Source organism: Bombus vosnesenskii, unplaced genomic scaffold, assembly GCF_011952255.1.
Source record: "Bombus vosnesenskii isolate JDL3184/JDL3185 unplaced genomic scaffold, Bvos_JDL3184-5_v1.1 scf7180000014105, whole genome shotgun sequence".
NCBI classification, from domain to species: Eukaryota; Metazoa; Arthropoda; class Insecta; order Hymenoptera; family Apidae; genus Bombus; species Bombus vosnesenskii.
Genome location: NW_022883371.1, coordinates 5272019 through 5283798, shown reverse-complemented (window position 1 = coordinate 5283798; position 11780 = coordinate 5272019). Strand labels below are relative to the sequence as shown.

The window sequence follows — 11780 nt, the reverse complement described above, 5'->3', positions numbered from 1 at the left end:
AGCAAAGAAACGCACTGGAGATGAGTTTCGTGTTCCGTTTTGAAAAATAGTGTTCCTCAAAGGATATCATGAAATTTACAAGTATGGTCGATAAAAATGTTCTGTTTTAATCTATAAACAGGAATTTTGGTCTGGAATTTTATTTCTTGATCCGTGATTTTCCAGATGAGTATCGTTATGGGAATTGGCCAATGAAGGAACACATGAATTTTGTATGGGAGTAAAGAGAATCCATTAGAACACGGTTTCAAGTTCTATTTTCAGGCACAAAGATTCCTAAAGAGGATCATGAAATTTGAAAGCTTCGTCCATGAAATATTAATCTAAAAAATGAGTATGTCTCGTTATCGGTCAGCGAAAAGAAGCATGAATTATGTATGCGAGCAAAGAGAATGCATTAGAGTGGAGTTTCAAGTTCTGCTTTGAAAAACAGGTCTTTTCGTGAGAATTATTTAACTGGAAAATTCCATCAATCAAATTTCTCCGTTTAAATCCGTAATCTAGGAATTGAATATCGTCGATGGGAGGTGATCGATGGAAAGAAATATGAATTTTGTACGTGAATAAAGAGAATTCATCGAGCGTGTCTCTTAACGATTATTTGATAAAATATATTTATTTAAGAGCACTACGATTCTTTTTAGAATGTAGAATGAATCATTTTGTACGATTATTGAGAAATGCTCGATTTCCATTTTACGAAAAATACATATATGCGTATGAATTATAATAATTGGAAGATTCGAATAAAGTGAATAATAGCATTTGACAAAAAGATACGAAAGTAAATAAACGAAATAAATCTGAAAGAAACGCGGTTTACCAGTAAGAGGAACTCCGAGAAGAATAGGTAAAGCTTCTGCGGCCTGCACGAGTGCCCAGGAGCGTGCAAAGTGTTTTGCCCTCAGTCTTTCGAGGGCCAGCATTTTCAGGGAGTAAAGTGCACCGCCGAGGGATGCGCCGTACAAACCGGAAGCCAGAATCAGCCCGTGGTAACCTTGCACGCTGCCCAAAGCCACCTGAGTTATGGCTGAAAAATGAGCGATGTATCTTCAGTCATTGATCTTGAAGAAAACAGAGAGTATTTTCTTTGATGATTATTGAGTCGAGGAATTCGGAATATCTTTTTGGCCATTAGTTGCGGAATATCTAATTGAATTTTAAAATATTCTATTGTTTAATGTTCATTCGAGAAAATGAAAATCATAAGAAAAATATTTTAATAGAACTTACAAACACGTATAAGATACACACTGCAAATTCATGAAACGTGTCTTCATCACACACATACACCTGAATTTTAAATTAACATTTGGAATATCTGCGAGTTTTATATAATTTGAAATTGAACTGTACACCTATTCGCCTAATTTCCACCGTAAAGAAACTCATCAATTTTTAATATCACCAGGCAAAATAAATGTCATCGCAGAAGACATACATGTTGGCAAATTTCGTCAAGAGAAATGGCTATAGCAACATTCGATTTTTCCTCAAAACTGTCCTGAAGTTTCCTGAAAGCACCTGATAATCCACATATAACTGCTTCGAAATTTACTGTATAATCTCTTATCTCATTAATATTTCCCTTTTTTCATAATCTTCTCCTTGTTCTCCCCTTTTAACGTTTCTTTCCCACCTCCGCGTGTATCCTCTTCCAACGATGTTTCTTCAGACATAAATAAACAACACAGGAGTGAACATAAATTCCTCCCACCCTCTTCGATCAGTACCAATCTAAACCATCTGTAAATCGTCATATTTTTAACTATCGTAACATTCCACGTCCATGCACGTCACTCCCACACGGGAAGAGGATAAAGACGCGACGCGACGAAGCTGGCACATTCCTTGCCTGTCCTCTTCGTGTCGTTCGGAGGAAATTGCAAATTCTTTTCGTCGGATGGTTTATCTGTCGCGAGTGAATAGCAGCAACGTTGGCAACAAACTCGATCCAACAGCAGCCACCGGGATAAGCCGCTTTTTTGGTGGGTTGCAACTCTTCCTGGTCGCGCTTGTATATTTAGCTCTCGCTTGTCATCTCCTCTAGCCGTTTCCACGGAGTTGAAAAAAGGACGTTTTCGCGTACACGTGTGCACGCCCGAGCTACACTGGCTTGCAAAAAGTATTTGCGCCCACCAATGCGTTTACTACTGAGTTATATGGCAAAAGAAGGTTTAAATAGGAGAATTTGGTACAAAAAGTACTATACTTTTATGAAACATGTGTGATTGTATCTGATCAAAGCATTGGATAAATTTAATATATGTAGAACGCTGTAATAGATGTTAGCGATGTGGTGAAAAATATGTAATGTAAAAACTACTATTAAACGTTAGCAACTTTGAGTACATTAGTTAATTGAACTGTAATTGTAGCTAACACGTTGGCTGCCACGCGAATATCACATTTCATATCATATTTTACATCAAGCGTCATATTCGTTATAGTACACGTTTGAATATTTCATTTGAACTGTTATCACTTACTGCGCCATAATGTTCAATCTTTGCAAAATATCGTATTTACGGACATTCTATTTGACAATATTATCGAAGCCATACATATTGTTCAATATTTTTCGGTCCATGAAATTTATTTTATTTCAAGCGTTTCAAGAAATTTAGTAGAACGTGGATCACCAAAAACCGACAAAAAACGACAGTCAATGTGTTAATTAGAGCCAACAGTAATAAATTTCGTGTCATTTAGCAGTACTTTCATGCGATTACAAAAATTTGTTATTATGAAAATTAAGTGTAAAATAAAAAAAAATGAATGGTAATAAATAAATTCTTCATGAGAAAATAAGAGCGTGTACAGTGTAGAGATATTTGTTGCAGCCACTGTATGCGTTAGGGTCGTCGACTGAAAATATGGTTCTTCGTTGATTACGAGTTACGTTTTCAGGAATTTTTGCTGCTACGCCCCACGTTTCAACCCTTGTTCCCGTTCATGTGCGTCGTGATGCTCGTCCAGGAATTAGTACGGCTCCCAGCCCGAGTTTACCCGGTTTTATTTCCCTCGTGGACGATATTTACGTTAATGTTAGTGGCGTGAAGTATCTTTTGACGCTTTATTGGTCATACGTGTTTTAAAGTTGTAATTGAAATTTAAGTGGTCGAGGGTGGTTCATTTTTGGGAAAATTTAGAGGCGTGGATTATTCCGAATACCATGATTTCTGCTTTTATAAATATCTTAATTCTTAACTGGTATTGATAAATTATATTGTAGGATATCTAATATTGATTTCTTCTTATTAGATAGAACATAAGATAGAAATGAAATAAAATATTCTGAAATCAAGCGACCCAATCTAAATTCTTATGGAAATATGAAAAAGTAGATTTAAAGCAATCTGTTGGCTTAGAAAACGATTTCCTTAAAACTCTATCAAAACACCTGTGGGAAATTCTTATTTATGTTTATAGCGTTAATTTCCAATTAAGTAATAATAAAACTAGTAGAAAATTCAATATATCTATACGTAATTAAGAACATAATTTTTCAACCAGTAGTATAGTTACATTGTTTTACAGATTCTGTCGTTTCAAGGCAATCGTAATATCATCCTTTCGTTATTTATTATGATCGATATTTATATCAACTTTGTTTGAGCCCTTCTATAATTTGTTACATCGTATCATATTCCATATTTTAGGATATTTTTTAGGGCAGCTGTTTTAAAGATGGAACTCGGATTCGTGTGGCAGAAAGTGATTAATTTCGAACGTTCCGTGAATCGAAGCTTACAACCAAAGTTAATGAATATTTGGCTTCTCGCTCTGCTCGTTTATTTTTTGGCAACATTTCGGTGATGAATATTGAATTCGACACGCGGTGATTAATTTCGGACAATTTTTTCGTAGCAACCTGCGTGTAAAATAACGTTTATACCGTTAATTATCGTTTACCAATTTACGTATGTTTAATTACTATAGTTAAATAAACTTTCCAATAATAACGAATTGATTCCAAAGAATATCCTTTCCAATGTAAAATTGTAGCTAAAATTAATATTTGTATCATCGTTGCGTTTCTGAAATATCTTCTGTACGGCTAAATTTTAATATTTAATTAAAAAGTGAAATTTTACAAAGATATTGGAAATATTAATTTCTATAATGATTGGGTCTGTCTCGAAGTTACCAGGTAATTGATGACTCTATAGAGAATAAATGTTATATTAATTTTCATTGGTCGTTAATTGAGCACGATTTGTTTAATGTTCTGCGCCAATGTCTCCGTGCGATTGCTATGAAATTTACGCGTTCTGGCTCCAATAAATGAAACCGCTATTCTATATAAAATCGGTAATTATATGTTAAATATTTCGTGTATCTAAATTATGCACATAATTGCTCACGAAGCGAGATTTATCTAAAAGATCTTTAAAAAGCAATCAAAGAAAGGAAAAAGATATTTCATTATATTAACAATTAAATGTTTGTTCATTTTATTTCTTCCATTAATTCTAACAGTGAGTTATTGTTTAACATCAAAGTCACTGTATTTTACCTAATAAAATTACGCTATTTAACAAGAAGAATGTCACAATTCAGAAACTATTTTACAAATTATTGTTGAAGTTTATAACCCGTAATTATCCAATTACGATCCAAAGTCGTTCCGAAACAATTATAATACCCAGATAACATCACAGCGAATAAAAAATGTTCCAAATCGTTTTTTTCTTCCTTTCAGAAACCTCATCGCTACTGAAACATTTCATCGGATACGAAATAATCGCTTCACGATAATCGTCGTTTCTAGATAATTGGTAACAATAAACCGTCTTCTGACAATAAAACATATTCGTCCACGATCGATCTCATCCCAATTAAAACCAACGGTCGACTGAAATTACAGCAGTCGTCTTCTTTTTTACCATAATTTCCTCGAACAATGAGTTTCGAGCCTCAGGTTGGATTCGTCTCTGCGTCTCGTCGCGATTCTCAGATTCCTGGGAACGATCCGGATTCTGGTAGAACCGGCTCGGTCAATCGACTGTTCGCCCAGCGTGGGATTAAAATTTCACGTTCGAGCGCGCGGCCGCGATGAAATATTCCGCGCTTCTCAAACATCCACCGAACGATTCGACGAACGCGGGGGTTTCGTTTTTTCTCGGAGATAACCGCGATTCCAACCAATTCCACGTATTTCGTCTCTTAAACTGTACATAGTGCGATTAAATGCAAGTAGTTTTTTCAAAGCTCACTTTTTCCCATTTTTTTCAGCTCAATTTTTTTTACGTAATTTTCCACTTGTGAACGAGCGAGTGACGAATATCGAACTGAATCAATGGCAAGTGAATTTTGTTATGAAACGACTTTCGGTTCGGTTATCTGAATATTTTGGAATATTTATCTGGAAAGAAATTATTATCCTCTTTCGAAACGACTGTGTTTAGTTGTTTTAGTTGTTTATTTAAACAATTTTTTTGCTCGCGAGAGGAGAAATTATTCTATTACGAATTACTGTGATTTATTTTTTAGATTCTCTTGCACAATGATTATTATTACTAACTAATTAATTAGGCTATCAACTTCGATAGTAGTTGATAAAATTCACTCGTGAAATTTATCGCTCCCGTCAAAAGACAGATTGACTAAGTGTGTTTTTTTGTAATTTATGATTGGTGTTCGATTAAAAAAAAAAAAAAAGAGACATATGTCTTGCTTATGTAGATGCGTTTATTGCAACAAGATAGTATAAATAATCGTAAATTTCAAGGTAAATTTAAAAACAGAATGTTTTTAATATTACTACCTTTCTCTATTTTTCAATTTATGAAGCGGGCTGTGTATTTTGGTATTTCAAAGCTTTAAAGTTACCATTTTTTCATCCTGGTTGTAGAAGAGTATCGAGCACCATATATACAACGAATTTTCTTCTTTCCAAAATATCCATTCCAAAATTTTCTATTTTTAGGAATTATATTTTTCTCAAAATTAATAATACGGTCCAAGGTTGATCGATTAGAAAACCCAGAAATACACATAAAAATTCTAACTGACTTTCCCATCAAAATTTATCTCTATCGCTTTAAGAATGAGTTAAAATCACGCAAACCAATCCAAGCCTCGTTTACGTACACCTCACGAAAATTAAAATAAAACACTACAATAGAAGTCAATGAAACAGCATACCAAGTACCAAAAGAGAACCTCAAGCTGAATTAAACCCCTATTTTACTACCATCCCATTATCCAGCCAATTAGAAGCTCGGATCGAAAATCGACAGAAATATCCCTTGTGGTGGAACCTGCACAGCATTGGTAGATTAGTTTCTCCTTCGTTAACGAAATCACTGCGAGCCTGGGCTTAACGTTGCGTTTTAAATGCGCTTCCTCTGTCCAGGAGCAACCCCATTAACGATTGCAACGATCCTCTTTCTCTCTCTTTCTCTGTCGCAGCGATATTCGTCTCCGCGTGGCCAAAGGAAAGAAAGGAAGGAAGGGACGAGAGAGAGAAAATGTGCGCGCATGTATATGTAACAGAGAGAGAGAGAGAGAGGAGGAGAGAGGAGAGTGGCGAAGCCATCGAGGGGGTGACTCGAGAACAGAATGGAAAATACTTTGTGTCGAGAACTCGAGTCGAGGGTAAGCCGGCTGAATGAGGGGCAAAGACGTGTATGCGGCTGACACTCGAAGAGCCCAGGCCGCTTCAAAAGGGTGCACACAACCGGTAAAGGGAAGGTGGACGGGGGTTGAAGTCTACCCCAGGACTGAATGGGGGCTATACGTTTAGAAACCTCCGGACGACGAACCTTCTGGACGAAAGCATAACACACACGACGGTCACCAACGACCGTGGTTACCCTTTCTACTTACTGGGTGCTCGAAAATATTTTTCATCGTGGGAAGATGGATAATTTCTCTACAATTATATTTAATTTTCTTCTTCTTATTTGGATCGGATTTCAAGTTCGTTCTGATCGTGGAAGAATGGATCTTCCCTGATTGATGCTTAATTTTCTGTTTCTTGTTTGGATTAGATTTAGAGTTTGTCGGTGAGTTGCATAAATTATGGACATTTCTAGAGAGATTTTGATATGGAGATTCTATCGATAGATCGGTTCTAGTTTAAATTTTATTCTTCTTATTTGAATCGGATTTAGAGATTGTCAGTGAGTTGTACAGAGTTATGGGAATTTTTAGGGAAGTTTTGCGTCTCATATAGAGATTTTATCGATGGATCGTTTCTGTCTATGAGATAATCAAATCTAGAATATTGCAAAGGATTAGCCGAAGTTTGCTTGATGTATAATGTACACAAGGTATGTTTGATGCGGGTAAGAAGATCGTAATTTGTAATATATTATACTATAACCGTATACATGTTAGAATTACAAAATCGAATTACAAGGTAGGAAAATGACGTTCTTTGAGAACGCGACTATAATACAGTAATCAAATTATATGCTTTAAGAGAGTAATTGCAGGATATTGCTCGCTGTAGTACAATGTATATCACATTTCGTATATATCCTCTTCCGAGCATACCTTCAGGTGTAGCAACGTCAAACCTAGCGAAACACCGAAATTACAGTTGATACTGTTTGAGGTTGCGCGCTTAACTCCTGCCCTTTTGGGATAGAGCTTCGTCGTTTCGCGAATAACGTAGCAATGTTGCGAGGTTCGGTACTAGAAACCATCTGAATACAAGCTGCCATCTGATTAAGCTTCCTAGGTTGTTATAATCGTTGATAAAACGTAATAGATACACGTTCAAAAACCTACAATGTAATATCACGCGAATGGCTCGAATTGCTTTCCACTTTTGTTGCGAAACAATTTTAGAAATAAATTCATGAACTTAACAAGCGATATAGAATTTGGCGTGCTACGGTTTTAAAGTTCCTCAAAATACATTTCCTCTAAATTTTCGCAAATTCCTTGCGATACTACAAAATTATCTAATTTCAAGAAAATTCTTACGAATCTCTAAAATTCACACCTGCGCTTTGTCGCACGATTAAAGTAATATCAGCAAAGTTTTACGAGTCACAGGCTACACATTCTAATACTCTTGCACAATACCGACAAAATTTGATAAGGAAACGCATGAAATTCACAAGTAAATTCTACAAACTCCAAATAATATGATTGTTCCCCGAAAGGATGATAAAATTATACAACAGAATTCCATAATCTAAAACTTGTGATTCGTTAATCGATATTATTAATCGTTAAACCACTGTACAAAACGGCTTCAGAGTCACGCTCTCCTCGAATCTCTCGAAACTTCCAACGAAATTACACTTCGTTTCACGTTCCTCCAAAATTCCCTCGATTTTCATTAAAAGCTCGATATTCTCCATCCAAGGCGGATTTGTAGGTAACGTCGTCTCGCTCAAACCAAAGCAAACTCCTCGACACCGCAGAACGCTCCTCAGTCACGCGATCCTCCATTCTCTCTGTCTCTTTCTCTCTCTCTGTCTCTCGACCAAACTACCTTCCCTCGCGATCCGCAACGCGGTTCGAGCACCCTCGCCACAACAGCGTAACGCGTTGTATACTGACCAACTCCGAGTAGTGCTGCCTGACAGAGACATTGCCTGGACACTAGGCATTGGGCAGATGGTCTCGCGGTAACGACACCACAAGCTGCGCAGCCGAGTGCCGCTGCCAAACCCAGGCAAGTCTGCAAAAGCACCACTGCGCTCGCCTCCAAACCATCTTTGTGGCCCTGGATAGCCTGAAACCGATGTATTTTTCATTAGCTGATTGCTACGACAGAGACAGATCTGAACGTACAATAGATTGAATAAGTGGTTAATTGAAGAGGGGTCTGTCGGATCGATAGTGTTGAGAGACGTTTGACGAATAGGTTTGGTCTAGTTTGTTGCAGAAAGAAAGGTGATGGTACGTGTTTAATTACGAGGTTTTTCGTTTAATATCGTCATGGTGGGTCAGTAAGTTGCGGATGTTCGTGCAAATTCATATTTTTATGAAGGTAATTCAAAAATAGAATTTAGGTGGAATATTGTTTTATCTGCTAAACATTATAAATAGAACCGTGTTTTGGATATTTTATATATTTTTCCTATCACCTATACGATCTGACCAAGACTTTTGATAACGTGGAAGAAAAATCGGAAGAGAAATGAATCCAAGGCTAGGAAGATCTTTCAGGATTTAGATCGGATTTTAGATTTACGGAATCGACAAAGGGAGAAAGTTATTGTTAGTATCATACAAAGTGAGAGAACTCAAAGGGGATTATAATTATTCTGTGTGAAAGATAAGTCTGTTAGCTGTATTACGTTTTCCTGTCTCGATTCTAATAATTCTACGTCGTGTATGCTTTCAAATATACAGTTTTCACAGTTCTACGATCTGTGAATTAAATTTCTGTTCACATCGATTTTCAACGTCATCCACTGCGAAGAATATCACGTTGGAAGCAGTTTCATGAACTCCTATCAGATCAGAAATACTAACTGACGCGTGTAGGCGTGCAGAAATTGAGACAGGGCGCGCAGAAGCGAGGTCAACCGCGATTATGAACGTGTAAACCGCCTAACTTTGCCGAAACTTCACTCGAGAATGAAGTTGCCAACTGTGGCCCGTTCTCTGATTGCTGCTACCGAGTAATACGCGTGTTTCTGGCAGTTTGACGATTCAGCCTTTCGGATGGTCCGGCCATGGTATTACAAACTGGCCAGTGATCGGTTAGTTAGCCTTTTGTTGAAAAGTTAACTCCGCTGAATCGTTGTATGTCTCGTATCATCAGTTACTATCTATTTTATGGTGACAAATAAAACCTGCGATGCTTCTATTAATTCATGATTCCATTATTTCTCGATTTCTAAAGCCTATACAGATGCGAAATATGAAGATAATGTTTGTAGGTGTTTAATGTTTAAAGAATTTCGGCAATCGAAGCACTCAGAAGCCACACTGACTCAAATGCATAAGTCGAGAAATAGGGAAAATTGATGTTACAAACTTTAGTACAACGTTAAATTGACTTTGGCATTTGCTATAAATGGATTTATGAAAATAAATCACATATTTCTTAGGAAATGAACATCAGTTACGCTATGTATGTAATAAAATTGAAAAATTTACAAAGAGTGAAATTGATCTGTCGAATATATAGTACATTCGTATTGTACATGCGAGAGTGAGGGAACGTAGAGCGAAAACACACACAAGTATGTATCCTCTCCCTGGTACGAAACACCAAGTAAAGTTCTTTGTAATACCTTTCCAAATTCTCTCTATACCTTAACATGATCAATTTGGTTTTTTCAGAGGCTTGATTAACAGTCGAGTTTCGCAACAGGGCTAATGAAACTTGAAAATGTTTCGCGCAACACACGCGATATAAAATTAAAAGAAACGAACGATCCATCGTAACGACAGGTAAATTAGAATATTTCGCGACGTAATTGTTGCTATCGTCTCTTTTCTCGTCGAATTGCTGAACAACGAAAAACCTGAATTTTCGTTTAACAACGTAATGCATTGGCAAAATTACAGGCGTTCGAATACTATCGCCAGCCTATATACAGCCGAGAAACGTTGCAATATCAAACTTCTCAACTCTGAGAGCCAAGAACAGGAACCAGCCTAAAGGCAGTTGCTTGGTAGAGTAATTAAGGTACTCACGATGTAAAAGGCGGGCGTATAAAGGCCGAAACCGGCTGCTCCAGCGGCCAGCATCAACATCCTGACAGGCCGACTACCTAGAGGGCTGAGATCCACCCATGGCTGTCTTGGTGGCTTCGATGCGGTCTTCTTCTCTTTCAACTTGCCACCTCGTTGATTCTTCACGTGTAACATGGCCCGTCGTTGCGGATGATAGAGAGAGGCGCTTCTGTAAATCAAGCCCAGGAAGAAGGCCAACGACAGAGCTCCGGTTACCGACTGCATGCCACGCTCCCAGCCCAGCTTTCTGCGGAAACACCGTGTCGTTATGGTTACAGAATAGAATTTTTTTCTTTTCTCTGCTTACGATCCACTCTTACGCAACTTTCCTCCTTTCGCCATCAAATCCTTCCATTACTTTTTTCCCTCCTTCTATTTGTATTTCTATCGTAACTGTCAATTTTTTGTATCGGTCAAAAACGTTTGTTCGTGTAATTCCATTCTTATATACCTCTGTTCGTAAATATCGGACTGTTGGAAAAAATTCGCAACGTTTTTGCCAGTTGATTCATTCCACTGTATTATACTTGTCGTGTAATCTCACTTTTCTTACGAACATATAAGATCTTCAATCTGTTTTTCTAAACTTTGTTACGAACTTTCTGAATACTTTGTTTGTTAATTAAAACGGACACAGGGGAGTTGAAATTCTATCTTTTGATGTACATTCGTAAAGTGATAATTGCAACGATGCCATAAATATTTTTAATTATTGATCACTTGACTGCGGTTTTTTCCACAAACTCATATTTTTATTAACGGAACTGTTAAAACGCAATCTGCGTGAAGATTTATTCGATCCATTAAATATTGTAACATTCGTATCATACATTTTGCACATTCTCGCAATTATTAATTTTTCGTAAAGGCGTCAAAATCTGCAGTCTATTCACAACGATGTACCACGATATTCATTCAATAAATTCTACTCGCAATAAGTTTAATAAAGTCACACCGATGGTTCTATTGTGTTGACAACTGAGTGATTGCGGATTTTGTCAATACCATCTAATGACAAAATCCGCAATCACTTAGTTGCCAACCCAATAGCTACATATTAAGCGTATACGAAAGTAACAGCCGCTAACTTTAAGTCGGTAGCAACAAGAAACACGGTCATT

General features: G+C 37.0%; 1 protein-coding gene across 5 annotated transcripts in view; it reads right to left on the bottom strand.

Annotated features, from left to right (window-relative positions):
- Positions 1-11780, bottom strand: part of LOC117239573 (monocarboxylate transporter 10-like) — a 300758-nt gene that overhangs the window by 1676 nt on the left and 287302 nt on the right. For all 5 annotated transcript variants that reach the window (XM_033505257.1, XM_033505258.1, XM_033505261.1 and 2 more), the window contains 3 exons: positions 10621-10906; positions 8527-8701; positions 824-1030 (listed from right to left, as the gene is read on the bottom strand). In XM_033505257.1, the coding sequence (XP_033361148.1) occupies positions 824-1030; positions 8527-8701; positions 10621-10906 (668 nt within the window). The remainder of the gene's footprint in view (positions 1-823; positions 1031-8526; positions 8702-10620; positions 10907-11780) is intronic.